The sequence below is a fragment of the Dendrobates tinctorius genome, unplaced genomic scaffold, assembly GCF_039654945.1.
Source record: "Dendrobates tinctorius isolate UK_male_01 unplaced genomic scaffold, ASM3965494v1 ptg000070l, whole genome shotgun sequence".
NCBI classification, from domain to species: Eukaryota; Metazoa; Chordata; class Amphibia; order Anura; family Dendrobatidae; genus Dendrobates; species Dendrobates tinctorius.
In genome coordinates, this window is record NW_027361738.1 from 99,704,084 (window position 1) to 99,720,932 (window position 16,849).

At 51.3% G+C, this 16,849-nt stretch overlaps 2 protein-coding genes across 5 annotated transcripts in view; one reads left to right on the forward strand and one right to left on the reverse strand.

Annotated features, from left to right (window-relative positions):
* NOS3 (nitric oxide synthase 3) overlaps positions 1-11,335 on the forward strand; it is an 81,653-nt gene extending 70,318 nt beyond the window's left edge. For both annotated transcript variants that reach the window (XM_073582213.1, XM_073582212.1), the window contains exons 19-26: positions 5,399-5,589; positions 5,674-5,855; positions 6,135-6,345; positions 6,499-6,586; positions 7,193-7,314; positions 7,384-7,532; positions 9,323-9,517; positions 11,085-11,335. In XM_073582213.1, the coding sequence (XP_073438314.1) occupies positions 5,399-5,589; positions 5,674-5,855; positions 6,135-6,345; positions 6,499-6,586; positions 7,193-7,314; positions 7,384-7,532; positions 9,323-9,517; positions 11,085-11,195 (1,249 nt within the window). In that variant the 3' untranslated portion in view covers positions 11,196-11,335. The remainder of the gene's footprint in view (positions 1-5,398; positions 5,590-5,673; positions 5,856-6,134; positions 6,346-6,498; positions 6,587-7,192; positions 7,315-7,383; positions 7,533-9,322; positions 9,518-11,084) is intronic.
* A 1,221-nt stretch (positions 11,336-12,556) lies between these two features.
* Positions 12,557-16,849, reverse strand: part of ATG9B (autophagy related 9B) — a 68,068-nt gene continuing 63,775 nt past the window's right edge. For all 3 annotated transcript variants that reach the window (XM_073582215.1, XM_073582217.1, XM_073582214.1), the window contains exons 10-15: positions 16,448-16,693; positions 16,116-16,330; positions 15,682-15,790; positions 15,494-15,578; positions 15,141-15,285; positions 12,557-13,863 (exon numbers count right to left, since the gene is read on the reverse strand). In XM_073582215.1, the coding sequence (XP_073438316.1) occupies positions 15,155-15,285; positions 15,494-15,578; positions 15,682-15,790; positions 16,116-16,330; positions 16,448-16,693 (786 nt within the window). In that variant the 3' untranslated portion in view covers positions 12,557-13,863; positions 15,141-15,154. The remainder of the gene's footprint in view (positions 13,864-15,140; positions 15,286-15,493; positions 15,579-15,681; positions 15,791-16,115; positions 16,331-16,447; positions 16,694-16,849) is intronic.

A 16,849-nucleotide genomic window follows, 5' to 3' on the forward strand; every position in this document is an offset into this window, starting at 1 on the left:
GGCTCCTCTGTCCCTCCTCATCGTCCTCCTGCAGGCTACTCTGTACCTCCTCCTCATCCTCCTTCAGGATCCTCTGTCCCTCCTCCTGCAGTCTCCTCTGTCCCTCCTCCTCGTCCTCCTGCAGGCCCTTCTGTCCCTCCTCATCGTCCTCCTACAGGCTTCTCTGTCCCTCCTGCTCGTCCTCCTGCAGGCTCCTCTGTCCCTCATCCTCCTGCAGGCTCCTCTGTCCCTCATCCTCCTGCAGGCTCTGTTCCTCCTCCTCGTCCTCCTGCAGTCTCCTCCGTTCCTCTGTCCCTCGTCCTCCTGCAGTCTCCTCTGTCCCTCCTCCTCGTCCTCCTGCAGGCCCTTCTGTCCCTCCTCATCATCCTCCTGCAAGCCCTTCTGTCCCTCCTCATCATCCTCCTGCAGGCCCTTCTGTCCCTCCTCATCATCCTCCTGCAGGATCCTCTGTCCCTACTCCTCGTCCTCCTGTTGGCTCCTCTGTCCCTCTCCTCGTCCTCCTGCAGGCTCCTCTGTCCCCCCTCCTCGTCCTCCTGCAGGCTTCTCTGTCCCTCCTCCTCCTGCAGGCTCCTCTGTACCTCCTCCTCCTGCAGGCTACTCTGTTCCTCCTCCTCGTCCTCCTGCAGGCTCCTCTGTTCCTCGTCGTCCTGCAGTCTCCTCTGTCCCTCCTCATCGTCCTCCTGCAGGCTCCTCTGTCCCCCCGCCTCCTGCAGTCACCTCTGTCCCTCTCCTCGTCCTGCTGCAGGCTCCTCTGTCCCCCCTCCTCGTCCTCCTGCAGGCTCCTCTGTCCCTCCTCCTCCTGCAGGCTCCTCTGTACCTCCTCCTTGTTCTCCTGCAGGCTCCTCTGTTCCTCCTCCTCATCCTCCTGCAGGCTCCTTTGTCCCCCCGCCTCCTGCAGGCTCCTCTGTCCCTCCTTCTCGTCCTACTGCAGGCTCCTCTGTCCCTCCTCCTCATCCTCCTGCAGGCTCCTCTGTTCCTCCTCCTCATCCTCCTGCAGGCTCCTCTGTTCCTCCTCCTCATCCATCTGCATTCTCCTCTGTCCCTCATCCTCCTTCAGGATCCTCTGTCCGTCCTCCTGCAGGCCCTTCTGTCCCTCCTCATCGTCCTCCTGCAGGCTGAGCTGTCCCTCCTCCTTGTTCTCCTGCAGGCTCCTCTGTCCCTCCTCCTTGTCCTCCTGCAGGCTCCTCTGTCCCTCCTCCTCGTCCTCCTGCAGGCTCCTCTGTCACTCCTCCTCGTCCTCCTGCAGGCTCCTCTGTCACTCCTCCTCGTCCTCCTGCAGGCTCCTCTGTCACTCCTCCTCGTCCTCCTGCAGGCTCCTCTGTCACTCCTCCTCGTCCTCCTGCAGGCTCCTCTGTTCCTCCTCCTCGTCCTCCTGCAGGCTCCTCTGTCCCTCCTCATCGTCCTCCTGAAGGCTCCTCTGTCCCTCCTCATCGTCCTCTTGCATTCTCCTCTGTCCCTCATCCTGCTTCAGGATCCTCTGTCCCTCCTCCTGCAGTCTCCTCTGTCCCTCTTCCTCGTCCTCCTGCAGGCCCTTCTGTCCCTCCTCATCGTCCTCCTGCAGGCTTCTCTGTCCCTCCTGCTCGTCCTGTTGCAGGCTCCTCTGTCCCTCATCCTCCTGCAGGCTCCTCTGTCCCTCATCCTCGTCCTCCTGCAGGCTCCTCTGTTCCTCTGTCCCTCGTCCTCCTGCAGTCTCCTCTGTCCCTCCTCCTCATCCTCCTGCAGTCTCCTCTGTCCCTCCTCCTCGTCCTCCTGCAGGCCCTTCTGTCCCTCCTCATCATCCTTTTGCAGGCTCCTCTGTCCCTACTCCTCTGTCCCCCCTCCTCGTCGTCCTGCAGACTCCTCTGTCCCTCCTCCTCATCCTCCTGCAGGCTCCTCTGTCCCTCCTCCTTGTCCTCCTGCAGTCTCCTCTGTCCCTCCTCCTTGTCCTCCTGCAGTCTCCTCTGTCGCTCCTCCTCGTCCTCCTGCAGGCCCTTCTGTCCCTCCTCATCATCCTCCTGCAGGCCCTTCTGTCCCTCCTCATCATCCTCCTGCAGGATCCTCTGTCCCTACTCCTCATCCTCCTGTTGGCTCCTCTGTCCCTCTCCTCGTCCTCCTGCAGGCTCCTCTGTCCCCCCTCCTCGTCCTCCTGCAGGCCCTTCTGTCCCTCCTCATCATCCTCCTGCAAGCCCTTCTGTCCCTCCTCATCATCCTCCTGCAGGCCCTTCTGTCCCTCCTCATCATCCTCCTGCAGGATCCTCTGTCCCTACTCCTCGTCCTCCTGTTGGCTCCTCTGTCCCTCTCCTCGTCCTCCTGCAGGCTCCTCTGTCCCCCCTCCTCGTCCTCCTGCAGGCTTCTCTGTCCCTCCTCCTCCTGCAGGCTCCTCTGTACCTCCTCCTCCTGCAGGCTACTCTGTTCCTCCTCCTCGTCCTCCTGCAGGCTCCTCTGTTCCTCGTCGTCCTGCAGTCTCCTCTGTCCCTCCTCATCGTCCTCCTGCAGGCTCCTCTGTCCCCCCGCCTCCTGCAGTCACCTCTGTCCCTCTCCTCGTCCTGCTGCAGGCTCCTCTGTCCCCCCTCCTCGTCCTCCTGCAGGCTCCTCTGTCCCTCCTCCTCCTGCAGGCTCCTCTGTACCTCCTCCTTGTTCTCCTGCAGGCTCCTCTGTTCCTCCTCCTCATCCTCCTGCAGGCTCCTTTGTCCCCCCGCCTCCTGCAGGCTCCTCTGTCCCTCCTTCTCGTCCTACTGCAGGCTCCTCTGTCCCTCCTCCTCATCCTCCTGCAGGCTCCTCTGTTCCTCCTCCTCATCCTCCTGCAGGCTCCTCTGTTCCTCCTCCTCATCCATCTGCATTCTCCTCTGTCCCTCATCCTCCTTCAGGATCCTCTGTCCGTCCTCCTGCAGGCCCTTCTGTCCCTCCTCATCGTCCTCCTGCAGGCTGAGCTGTCCCTCCTCCTTGTTCTCCTGCAGGCTCCTCTGTCCCTCCTCCTTGTCCTCCTGCAGGCTCCTCTGTCCCTCCTCCTCGTCCTCCTGCAGGCTCCTCTGTCCCTCCTCCTCGTCCTCCTGCAGGCTCCTCTGTCACTCCTCCTCGTCCTCCTGCAGGCTCCTCTGTCACTCCTCCTCGTCCTCCTGCAGGCTCCTCTGTCACTCCTCCTCGTCCTCCTGCAGGCTCCTCTGTTCCTCCTCCTCATCCTCCTGCAGGCTCCTCTGTCCCTCCTCATCGTCCTCCTGAAGGCTACTCTGTACCTCCTCCTCTTCCTCTTGCATTCTCCTCTGTCCCTCATCCTGCTTCAGGATCCTCTGTCCCTCCTCCTGCAGTCTCCTCTGTCCCTCTTCCTCGTCCTCCTGCAGGCCCTTCTGTCCCTCCTCATCGTCCTCCTGCAGGCTTCTCTGTCCCTCCTGCTCGTCCTGTTGCAGGCTCCTCTGTCCCTCATCCTCCTGCAGGCTCCTCTGTCCCTCATCCTCGTCCTCCTGCAGGCTCCTCTGTTCCTCTGTCCCTCGTCCTCCTGCAGTCTCCTCTGTCCCTCCTCCTCATCCTCCTGCAGTCTCCTCTGTCCCTCCTCCTCCTGCAGGCCCTTCTGTCCCTCCTCATCATCCTTTTGCAGGCTCCTCTGTCCCTACTCCTCTGTCCCCCCTCCTCGTCGTCCTGCAGACTCCTCTGTCCCTCCTCCTCATCCTCCTGCAGGCTCCTCTGTCCCTCCTCCTTGTCCTCCTGCAGTCTCCTCTGTCCCTCCTCCTTGTCCTCCTGCAGTCTCCTCTGTCGCTCCTCCTCGTCCTCCTGCAGGCCCTTCTGTCCCTCCTCATCATCCTCCTGCAGGCCCTTCTGTCCCTCCTCATCATCCTCCTGCAGGATCCTCTGTCCCTACTCCTCATCCTCCTGTTGGCTCCTCTGTCCCTCTCCTCGTCCTCCTGCAGGCTCTTCTGTCCCCCCTCCTCGTCCTCCTGCAGGCTTCTCTGTCCCTCCTCCTCCTGCAGGCTCCTCTGTACCTCCTCCTTGTCCTCCTGCAGGCTCCTCTGGTCCCCCCGCCTCCTGCAGGCTCCTCTGTCCCTCCTTCTCGTCCTACTGCAGGCTCCTCTGTCCCTCCTCCTTGTCCTCCTGCAGGCTCCTCTGTTCCTCCTCCTCATCCTCCTGCAGGCTCCTCTGTCCCATCTTCTCGTCCTACTGCAGGCTCCTCTGTCCCCCCTCCTCCTGCAGGCTACTCTGTTCCTCCTCCTCGTCCTCCTGCAGGCTCCTCTGTTCCTCGTCCTCCTGCAGTCTCCTCTGTCCCTCCTCCTCGTCCTCCTGCAGGCCCTTCTGTCCCTCCTCATCATCCTTTTGCAGGCTCCTCTCTCCCTACTCCTCGCCCTCCTGCAGGCTCCTCTGTCCCCCCCCTCATCCTCCTGCAGGCTCCTCTGTCCCTCCTCCTCGTCCTCCTGCACTCTCCTCTGTCCCTCCTACTTGTCCTCCTGCACTCTCCTCTGTCCCTCCTCCTCGTCCTCCTGCAAGCCCTTCTGTCCCTCCTCATCATCCTCCTGCAGGATCCTCTGTCCCTCCTCCTCGTCCTCCTGCAAGCCCTTCTGTCCCTCCTCATCATCCTCCTGCAGGATCCTCTGTCCCTACTCCTCGTCCTCCTGTTGGCTCCTCTGTCCCTCTCCTCGTCCTGCTGCAGGCTCCTCTGTCCCTCCTCCTTATCCTCCTGCAGGCTCCTCTGTCCCTCCTCCTCGTCCTCCTGCAGGCTCCTGTGTCCCCCCCTCCTCCTGCAGGCTCCTCTGTCCCTCCTCCTCGTTCTCTTGCAGGCTCCTCTGTCCCTCCTCCTCGTTCTCCTGCAGGCTCCTCTGTACCTCCTCCTCCTGCAGGCTACTCTGTTCCTCCTCCTCGTCCTCCTGCAGGCTCCTCTGTTCCTCGTCGTCCTGCAGTCTCCTCTGTCCCTCCTCCTCGTCCTCCTGCAGGCTTTGTCCCCCCGCTTCCTGCAGGCTCCTCTGTCCCTCCTTCTCGTCCTACTGCAGGCTCCTCTGTCCCTCCTCCTCATCCTCCTGCAGGCTCCTCTGTCCCTCCTCCTCGTCCTCCTGCAGGCTCCTCTGTCCCTCCTCCTCGTCCTCCTGCAGGCTCCTCTGTCCCTCCTCCTCATCCTCCTGCAGGCTCCTCTCTTCCTCTGTCCCCCCGCCTCCTGCAGGCTCCTCTGTCCCTCCTCCTCGTCCTCCTGCAGGCTCCTCTGTCCCTCCTCCTCTTCCTCCTGCAGGTTCCTCTGGCCCTCCTTCTCCTCTGGTATTGGGGAGAGCTATCAGAACCCTATAAAATATATCTTGTATTATGTGATGCATGCTATAACTTTTATGGGGTATTTTGTGAGGGGTGGTGTTATTTTTCTTGGAGGTGGTGGGGGTTCATTACGTAGCGATAGTAGGCATAACCATACTATGTCACCCACCTTCTGCCTCTCCTCTAACCTCAGCCGATCAACCATCATAATCAAACTGAACACCGAGGGTCAGGATGAGCTGAGATATTCTCCTGGAGACCACCTGGGGGTCTTCCCATGTAACCGAGAAGAGTTGGTGCAGGCTCTGCTAGAAAGAGTGGAAGACCCTCCTCCAGCTAACGACACCGTGCAGGTGGAAACCATGGACAAAGACTCGAACCGACGTAAGCAAGAGCTGCCGCCATCTTTAGTGTCCTACTTCTTTCTGCAGTCACTAGTTTTGCTTCACTGTATGTTTCTCCTCTCAGGTCTGGGGACAGGTCGTAAGGCTACCTGGGTCTCTGACACCAGAATCCCACCTTGTACTCTACGACAGGCTCTGACTAATTACCTGGACATTACTACGCCCCCCACACCTCAACTCCTGCAGCTGCTCAGCGTCCTCTGTGAGGATCCGGAGGAACGGCAGCGGCTAGAGATGCTCAGCCAGGTACGATATGGACCGCAGGTCATTAAGTGTTAAAAGTTTCAATACAACCCAACCTCCTTTCCTTCTTTGCCCATATTCTGTTGCTTAGAAAAAGGGGGAGTTGTTTAAGTTTATACCGCCCACGAGGAGCAGAAGGTGGAGCTGACATTATTTGGGCTCCTCCCCTTCTCATATATTACTCAGCGCTGTGGAGAACCTAAATATTCCCAAGGTGGCACTCACACAGAACCATTCATGTATATGTGCAAGCTTATACTATGATATAACTCGCCCCCACAGGATGCCCGTCAGTACGAGGAGTGGAAGTGGTACCGGTGCCCTACTCTGGTGGAGGTGCTGGAGGAATTCCCATCGATCAGTGTCCCCTGCTCCCTTCTACTGACGCAGCTACCCCTCCTCCAACCGCGATACTACTCCATCAGCTCCTCTCTGGAGGCCTACCCCGACCAGATACACCTGACTGTAGCAGTGGTGTTGTATCACTCGCAGGGTGAGTGTAACCTGTCAGGAACTATGGAGAAATGGCATAACGGAAAAAAAATGCACAAAATAATGGTACTCCGTATACTGTATATACACTGTCTGGTGTAAGAAAACTTACAAATCTGTACATAATCAATAACGTATTGTATGTGTTATGCAGAGAATAAAGGTCCACTGCATTATGGCGTGTGCTCAACATGGCTGGATCAGCTGACTCCTGGAGCCCCTGTGCCTTGTTTTGTCAGAGGGTAAGAACATCTCATAATATTGCCCCTATGTACAAGTATATAACTACTATAATACTGCTCCTATGTACAAGAATATAACTACTATAATACTGCCCCTGTGTGCAAGAATATAACTACTATAATACTGCCCCTATGTGCAAGAATATACCTACTATAATACCGCTCCTATGTACAAGAATATAACTACTATAATACCGCCCCTATGTACAAGAATATAACTAATACTGCCCCTATGTACAAGAATATAACTACTATAATACTGCCCCCTATGTACAAGAATATAACTGCTATAATACTCCCCCCTATGTACAAGAATATAACTACTATAATACTGCTCCTATGTACAGGAATATAACTACTATAATACTGCTCCTATGTACAAGAATATAACTACCATAATACTGCCCCTATGTACAAGAATATAACTACTATAATACTGCTCCTATGTACAAGAATATAATTACTATAATACTGCACTATGTACAAGAATATAACTACTATAATACTGCCCCCTATGTACAAGAATATAGCTACTATAATACTGCACCTACGTATGAGATTACATGTAGTGTCGGATTGATCTGACGTTTCGCTGTCTCTGTGCAGGGCTCCATCCTTCCATCTGCCATCTGACATTACGGCGCCCTGTATCCTCGTGGGGCCGGGGACGGGTATTGCACCCTTCAGGGGATTCTGGCAGCAGAGACTTTACGACCTTGAGAATAAAGGTAATAGTTATTGTATAGTTGCTTTTCCAGTTCTATGGCTCTGTTATTGTCATTATTTCCCTCTTGCAGGTTTAGTTCCTGGTGAAATGACTTTGGTCTTTGGATCCAGATGTCCAGAACTTGACCACATATATAAGGAGGAAACCTATGACGTCCAGAAGAGGGGTGCCCTCAGCCAGATCTACACTGCTTTCTCACGCCAGCCAGGCTGCCCAAAGGTTAGTGGTGATGCGACACTGGAAAGGGTTAACATGATTTTATTAAAGGGAACCTGTCACCAGGTTTGGCTGCTGAGATACGGCCGCTGCCTTTCAGAGCTGATATACAGCATTCTGTAATGATATGTATCTGTCCCCAACCCGACCTGTAAGGCTCTGTGCACACATTGCGGATTTTTCCACGCGGATTTGCCTAAATCCACAGGTTAATAGACCTGCGTTTTATCTGCGGATTATCCTGCGGTTTTCCCCTGCGGTTTGACACCTGATCATGGAGCAGGTGTCAAACCGCTGCGGAATCCGCATAAAGAAGTGACATGCTGCGGATTTAAATCTGCTCTGAAAAATCCGCAGCATATGCTCAGCGTTTTTTGTTTTGCTTTGATTACAACGCAGCAGAAACGGGCAAAAACCGCTGCGGATCTGCAGCAGAATCCGCAACGTGTGCACACACGCTAAAAGAAGAAAAATAACATACTCACCTGCAAGGCGGTCCGGTCCGAGGGGTGTCGCAGGTCCTGGTCTGGCGCCTCCTATCTTCTTGCGATGCTGTCCTCCTTCTTGCTTCGTGTGGATGACGCTTCTCCCCGGCATCGCGCTCCTGCGCAGGCGTACTTCTCTGACCTGTCGAGGGCAGAGCAAAGGACCTGCGACACCCCTTGGACCTGACCACCCCGCAGGTGAGTATAATAAAAGTTATTTTTCTTCTCTTACAGGTCGGGTTGGGGACGGATACAGCATTACAGAATGCTACATATCAGCCCTGAAAGGCAGCGACCGTATCTCATATCTGCCAAAACTGCTGACAGGTTCCCTTTAGTGAAAAAAAATGGTTAGACTTCCAGGGATTTTAGCTCTATGGATCACATTCGCCATCTAGTGGTCAGCTACAAGAATACATATGGCTTCCATAACAGCTCCATCAGCTGCATATTCCCATAAAGCCCTGAAATCAGTTCCAAGACGCCAAGTTGCTCCACTTTGGTAAATACTAATAAAAACCTCAATATCCATCTTAGCTAGCCGACTCATAGTGAAAGACTGCAAGTCCTGCTCCCCGAAGTCAAATAGAAAAAAAATGTGTGTTTTGAGACAGGATCTTATCCTGTTTCTCTGTATACAGGGCGCTCCCCCTAGTGGTGGCTGCAGACAGGCTCTTATCGTGTATCTCTGTATAAAGGGCGCTCCCCCTAGTGGTGGCTGCAGACAGGATCTTATCATGTATCTCTGTATACAGGGAGCTCCCCCTAGTGGTGACAGCAGACTGGATCTTATCATGTTTCTCTGTATACAGGGAGCTCCCCCTAGTGGTGACAGCAGACTGGATCTTATCATGTTTCTCTGTATACAGGGAGCTCCCCCTAGTGGTGACAGCAGACTGGATCTTATCATGTTTCTCTGTATACAGGGAGCTCCCCCTAGTGGTGGCTGCAGACAGGATCTTATGTTTTTCTGTATACAGGGGGCTCCCTCTAGTGGTGGCTGCAGACAGGATCTTTTCATGTTTCTCTGTATACAGGGAGCTCCCCCTAGTGGTGGCTGCAGACAGGATCTTATCATGTATCTCTGTATACAGGGAGCTCCCCCTAGTGGTGGCTGCAGACAGGATCTTATGTTTTTCTGTATACAGGGAGCTCCCTCTAGTGGTGGTTGCAGACAGGATCTTATCATGTATCTCTGTATACAGGGAGCTCCCCCTAGTGGTGACTACAGACAGGATCTTAAGTGTCTCTGTATACGGGTAACTCCCCATAGTGGTGGCTCTATAATGAATCCTTCTTCTCTTTCAGACTTATGTACAGGACATCCTGCGCATGCAGTTGGCGTGTCACGTGTACGAGGTGCTGCGTCACAGTAATGGACACATGTACATATGCGGTGACGTCACTATGGCCACTGACGTTCTGCAGACAGTTCAGCTCATATTGGTGTCTCAGGGGGACATGAGCATCGTTGAAGCTGGAGACTACATTGGGGAGTTGAGGGTACGAAAATTATGTGGAACTAAGAACTCCACCCGTTTATACGCTTTTATACTGTAGTTTGGCTCAGTAATGTCTTATACCCCAGTCACCTTCAGAGCTGTATTCAGCATTCTGCTGGTTCCCTGTTACTGGAGAGCAGTGCTTCACACTGGCGCTCAATTATACGCTCACATGTTTGGCTGTATACTGTAGATAATCCACCCATACACATACAAAAGAAACCAGCAGAATTGTGAATGCTACTCTGGAGGTAAATAAAGTGTAACACCTGCTGTTAATATGTGCAGTTGATGTAGATTTATGAAATGAGATGTGAATATCAGCTTTTTGGGGAGATTCAGCTGAGGGTTGAGATCAGATTGGTAGATAAGGGGGGAATATAGCGCCATGGTTGTGATTGGTAGAGGGATCATCGGGAGGAAAAATCAGAGCGAAGATTTTTTTTAAAGCAAATGTGTCGTCCGGAAATGAGTTGTTGATTAAATCACATTTTTGTCTTAAATCTTCACTTTGGATAATGTTTTTTTTTTGTTAATTTAGTAATCCTGCAATTTTCAAACTGGACGCTGGGGCTTTTTTTGACTTGTACTACCTGTCCTTTAAGGAAGGGTTTTCAGCAGGATCATTATCATTAGAGGCAGGATTTAAACGAGTCATTATTAGAACACAGCTAAAACACAGGATCCATTAATCACAATAGGTGGTATCACAGCTCACTTCCTCCCTCTTCTTTATCAATGACCTTTGCACACGCTCATTAGATGCTTCAATACAACACACTCTGCCCCTAATGTAGATGTACATTTCCAGAAATAATGGGAATGTAGGAGTCTAATATATGCCGGTGTGAGAATTGGAAGATTTCATTTTTTTTTTTTTATTTTGTTTTACATTTTTCAAGATTATTAAAAAAAAAAAAAAAAAAAAAAAAATTACTTAACACGAAAACCTGATTTAATTATTGGGGGCAGGATTACCAGAAGGCTGGTGGTGAGATCCATGGAAGATAGAGATTCAGGAGCTGCAATCAGATTGGGGATGGATGTAGTAAATGTTTATTGGGATCCGATTTTAGGTAGACAATTATCACATCCGATTCTAATATCTCAATATCTGCTGCATCCATTACAAATTTGATGTTATCAATCTGATCTCAAGGACTATAGCAGATGGACTGGATCAGATTGGTGGTGAATACATGGTCATTGATATGGTCGGCGCAGATCTTGGCATCATATTGATGGGATAAGCAGGTTTATCAGATTGGGGAGGTTTAAGATTAAATTAGTGGCAGATGTGTTATATGTAAGGAGTCTGATTATATATCTGCCTTCATTATAATCTATTCCAATGATTGCTGAGATCAGGTTGGAGAAGGCTGAACAGTCGTCTGGTCCATGGGACTGCATTAGATATTTCTCCAGATCACATTGGTGAGATTAGAGAATAGGATCGTACATTACTGAATTTACCGTGAGATTGGAAATGATCGTATTAGACGGTCTTAAGATCAGATTAGTGATGAGGGATCGTTATAGTTTATTTCTTGTCCCTTTCCTTCTTGCAGGACCAGAACAGATACCACGAGGACATTTTTGGCATCACACTGAGGACGCAGGAGGTGACATCTCGTGTGCGGTGTCAGTCCATGTCCCTGCAGGAGAAGCGAGAGACGTGATGGCCGCACCTAGGACGTGTTCACACTGGGAGAGGAGCACACGCTTACTACATAAAACTATTGCAGCGGGGAGGGTATATGCCCACGAAATCTGTCATTACGCTGGGTCAGATGCTGCAGTAAACCCCTGAAAGCCGACATCTTACTGGCTGCAGCAATTTATATTGGATGTCATATGTTGCACCCTCCATTTATAAGTAGAATCTTACAAGTTGAATTCACACCATGAACCACGTTCGGAGCCGCCTGCTCACACCGTGCACAAAATAAAAAAAAAAAATCTGCCCCCAACAGAATGACAGGGAAATAAGTTAGGTATTGGTGATGATGACAACGACGACGACGACGACAGCCCTCGCCATAAGGGGGCACTTCTATTTTTGGTTTTTTTTTTGCATATTAGGCTCTCAAAGACACGGTGGTCAGAGTCGCTCCTTACCTCGTGTCTCAGACATAAATTATCCCAGCCTCCAATCACTTTTTTTTTTTTTTAGAAAGTATAAAAAAAAAAATAAATGGCTGATTGACTGCACAGGGGGTAACACTGACATTTGTTACCCGAGGTGCCGCGCTGCTCCCACCATCAGCTTGTCTTCTCCATATGTGTGATAGCGACACAGATTCATAGTTGATTTATTTCCTCGATTTATTTCCTCATCTTGTACTTATCAATAAAGAGCAAATGTTTATTACCAGGCAGAGCGAGGATTCTCCAAGCAGTATCCCGTTATTATAGGACACTTGGTGCTGTTTAGACGCTGCCATCAGTGCAGCGATGGTAGATCTAGACCCTGACGCTCTGTGTAACCTCAGCCCTGGGTCACACAAGGATCCTCAGGGGTGGAGTCAGGCGCTCCTCTCTCCACACACAGTATACTCAATGCAGGGGAGTATCCATGCGAAAGATTATCACGGTACCGGATGGAAATAAACGCAGCCACATCACCCGAAGCAGGCAGAGGATTTCCTATTTACCCAGGGTCTGGTGTTTCATGTACTTCACGCTTGCCCTGGAAACGTCTGGCAGACGCTTATCAACCCTCTTGTTTCCTCACATATGTAGGGTATATAGAATATCATGTATGGTTTTGTGTACTTTTAGCACTGATACCACTATGGCTACCGGTACAACTTTCTTAGTCTTCTGAGAGAAAAATGGCCACGTCTATAGAGGCCTCCTGCATCTGAGGTTGGAGGACGTAAATGAAAATAGGGCAGGAACGGACAATACCAAAGAACATCAGCTTCATCAGTCCGGCCAGAGCTGTGCTAACAGAGAACAATAGCTTGTACTCACCAGTTTCTATTAGGCCTCCCTGGCCCCTATGCCACACGACTACACAAGAAACCACACGCAGAGCTACAAGGATGTAAACATTTATTGCAAAATGAGCCATGCCATAGCCCAGCGTCTGCAGTGCATCATTATAAGGTGTGGGCAGCTCCGCCGGGCACAGAGCCCCCACCAACCTCCTCATCTATAGGTGCAGCTTGGCACAGTCATCAGATGCATCTCTGTAATGAGTGCACACAAGATATGTACAGGTGGAGCAGGACACCATCAGAGACCCCCACAAAGCACCAATACTCCATGTACCAACACTCTCCGATGGTGGCTGGAGCGGTCTGAGGGGGTGCTCCAGCCTCATAGAGGCAGGGCACCTATAGAAATTATGTTCTTCACTACTGGCAGATAACAGAGAGCAGTAGCCGGAGCCATATCCCATGGTTAGGTGCTCACGCCGGGCAATCCATTTGTACACGTCACTTCCTGAGCAGCAGTGTAGTATAATAGTGTTATTACAGGACGCTGCCTTCACCCCTCGCTCCCGATCCTGGGGCTTGTACCTTTAAGCTCTGAATAGATAAACTTTATATATTTAAAGGTAATGCTAATAGGCAGGCAGCACAGAGAACTACATCCATGAAGGCAGGGCGAGCATTTAGTTTTATGGAGACCCCCTTTAAGAGGAAAAAAAAAAAAAACATTCAGAAAGAGCAGAGGATACCTCTGTCTGTAGTAACTATGGAGCGGGTGATGACACACCCAGAAGCAGCCGTGAGAGCAGCATGTGAAATGTGTTCGGCGCAGCAATGCTTAGACATGAATATGGGCGCTGTGCCCCCGGACAGACGGGCAGCGTATCCCTGGACAAAGGCACTTCTGTAACGCAGGTCCTGGCATCCACCAGGGATTTAGCACCAGCCTCTAGCCGAGAAGTCACCGTTGATGGCAGAGTGCTCTGTACACCTTCAATGAGGAGTGGTGGAACGACAATGATGGAGGTGGTAGTTGGAGAAACCATTGCAAAGCACCTTCAGTCTCGCACGAGGCAGGAGTCTGCGGGGTTGGACAGAGCGGCTGGAGGCAGCCAAGTCCTGTTGTTCTTCACCCGGTGACAATAGATAATAACACTGTAAGGAAATCTCCAAATACACAGCGAGCAGCTGATTCAAGTCACTGACATTGATACAGACACTGATCCTTTAAGGAGGACAGGGTTGTGGGGGGGACTCAAAGACCCCCCTTAATGTACAGCAAATGTCAGTGTCCCCCAATCCGCTCTCATACAAGCCAAGCACACACCAATATCTTCTGAAAGTGCTGATGTTGGGGGAAGCAAGACCCAAAACTCCATCCCAGGAACAAATATCTGCAAAGCCCGAGCTGAAAGAAAGACGAAAATATAGTGATGAAGAGAATGATGGCCTGCTGCATGCAATCCAGGCATCTGCGATACTCTGCTGCTGAGATACAATCTTATCCCACCACATTTAATACCATACTGCTGGGCCATGCATCTAATACCGCCACACACAAGACTGTGCTGCTGAACTTCTGCATCTAAGCCATCATGTGTGTTAGCAGCTGCTGAGCTGTGTATCTAATCCTATCATGTGATACGGAGAACTTCATTGCACTGTTCTCCAACCATGACTAACTATATATATATATAAAAATCGTCTTATGTCTGTCTGTAACTGAAATCGCAGGTCGTCGATTGGTCGCGCAACCAATTAGCGACAAGCGCAGCTGTTTAACTGTAGGCTGCGCCTGCCGCTGATTGGTCGTGGCCGCGACCAATCAGCAGCAGGCACGCGCAGGCCTTAATCTGTAAAAAAGAGAATTAAAATTATAAAAAAAAAAAAAAAAAAGGTTATTCTCACCTTCCGACAGCCTCCTGTCTTCTTTCCACGTGCCCGGCATCGCGTTCCCAGTAATGTTTTGCGGCTTAGACCGCTGATGATATCACTCTCGCAAGAAAGAAGACCGACGTAATCAGCGGTCTAAGCCGCAAAGCATTACTGGGAAAGCGAGGCTGGGCGGGTGGAAAGAAGACAGGAGGCCGTCGGAAGGTGAGAATAACTTATTTTTTAATATTTTTTTTACATGCTAGAGGGCCACGGCAGTGATTGGCCACGACGCTGATTGGTCGCAGCTACACGGAAAGGGAGGTGATGGGACCATGCATACCAGGATTGGGGAGTGAGGGGGACCATGCATACCAGGAAAGGGGGGGGTAATGGGGAGCATACATACCAGGATTGGGGTGTGAGGGGGACCATGCATACCAGGATTGGGGAGTGAGAGGACCATGCATTCTAGGACTGGGGGGTCAGGGGACCATGCATTCCAGGATAGAGGGTTGAAGGGTAGCATGCATATCAGGATTGGGGGTGAGAGAACCATACATATCAGGATTGGGGGGTGCATTATTATTAAATCTTCAAAAACAAACTGCATACATATTCTAGAATACCCGATGCATTAGAATCGGGCCACCATCTAGTGTGTGTGTGATAGATATATATATATATATATATATATATATATATATAAAAAATGATGAAAGCTCAGACTGTACATGTAATTATAGAATAATGTCTCCCCATCCTCCCCCTTAAATTAACTTTTTGCACCTCCTTTCCCTTGACCCAACTCACAGGAGTCCCGTGTGCTAGCTGCTTCCGCTGCTGCTTGTGCTGTGTGCCGCCTGGAGGGGGGTTCTTTCTTCAGCCTCCTGTTCCTCCTCCTCCCATCCACCAAGGCGCAGACCCCGATAGCCGGAGCGATGACCGGACCTGTTGCCTATAGTATGGAAACATGAGAGGTCAAGCCCTGCCGAGGCCAGGGGGTGGGGGCTCCACCGGCCCTGCCGAGGCCAGAGGGCCGGGGTAAAGGGATCCTAACGACATAAGGTGCAGGTAGGATCCCATAAGGGCCAGTAGAGCTGGATAGGAGGGGTCCTATGGATCCTATACCTGTATTTTTTTTTAATCACTGTACATGAACATACCTGCCACTTGTCTCTGATGCGGTGACATGTCTGCTGCCTGCCACATCCCTAGAGGGCGCTGTGACGAGCCCTGATTCTGGTGTACCTAGAATGACAAACCCGGAAATTCTCAGCCTCCTACTGACACAGAGAACCACAGGCCGGAGCTGTGCACAGACTCACGTATGGACAGAGCCATGTAGTCTTACCTCATGCATGTAAATGGCGTGTAAGCTCATCTCAGCTGATGCAAATTCAGAGGCCAAAAGAGACGAGTGAGAGATGCTCTGGATCTGAGACTCACTGGGAGACATGGTGCTGACAGAGAAGAGAATTATTAATGACAAGAGCTACTACCACTAACATCCATCAAAACTATTCGATTTCAATGAGTGCATTTTTACATTTGCAGTACAAGTTAATAACCTCCAGGTGGTGCTGTATACACAGATTTCAGAGGATCTCCCTTTACGGCATACAGTAATGAACTGATAAATGTGATCTGATCTGTTATGCACGATCATGAACCGTTTCCAACAAAAATACCTATATTTTAAGTCATACTCCATATTTTAGCCCATTGCCAAAACACCAGAAATGCGGTTAATAAGAAACGAGCAGCATTTTCTGCTTGGTCACTGACCTCTGCTGCAGGACCGTCCGGTCGCTGGTGTACAGTGAACTATTGGAGTGCATCCCATGTGGTCGGCTGGAGATCTGTGAAGCTGACAGAGATGCCAAGACACTCGCTGCAGCAGATGCTGTCGTAGTGGGCTGAGCAAAGCGGCGGTCTCGGGTGGGCAACCCACTGGCGGTCAGGACTGGATGGACCAGAACGCTGGCCAGCAAATTATCAGGCTAAAAAAAAAAAAAAAAGATGGAACAGCAGACTTGGCAACAGGCAGAAGTAAAAAGTGCAACGGGGGAAGGGCATGACAAAAATAATACAGCGGGGGCGGGCTTGACAGTACTGACCGCAGTCCCAGATTCATTTGATAGGATGGAGCTGCAGATGGGAGCGTCGCACAGAATCTGCTGGGCGGGGGGAGCGTTGGCTGCGTCTTGTTGAACCTTCTCCTTCACGTGGCCGATAAACATAGAGCTCTCCAGTGGGGGGTGCCACCGCGGGTTCGTGATCGCAAAGTGCATCAAAGACAACTCGGTCTTTCCATTCTCGGCCTGCTGGTAGACGGAGGCTTGAGTCTGCCCCTCTGACATCCACTGTAGGCAGCACAAAACCATGCAAGGGGGATAAAAGGTGGATGTGAGAAAGCAATATTACTGTACATCTATATCCTGGGGCACATGCCAGTCATCTGCAGCAATCTCTGGCATTACATCTATTAAGACCTTACACCAGTTTTTTCAACCTTTTTT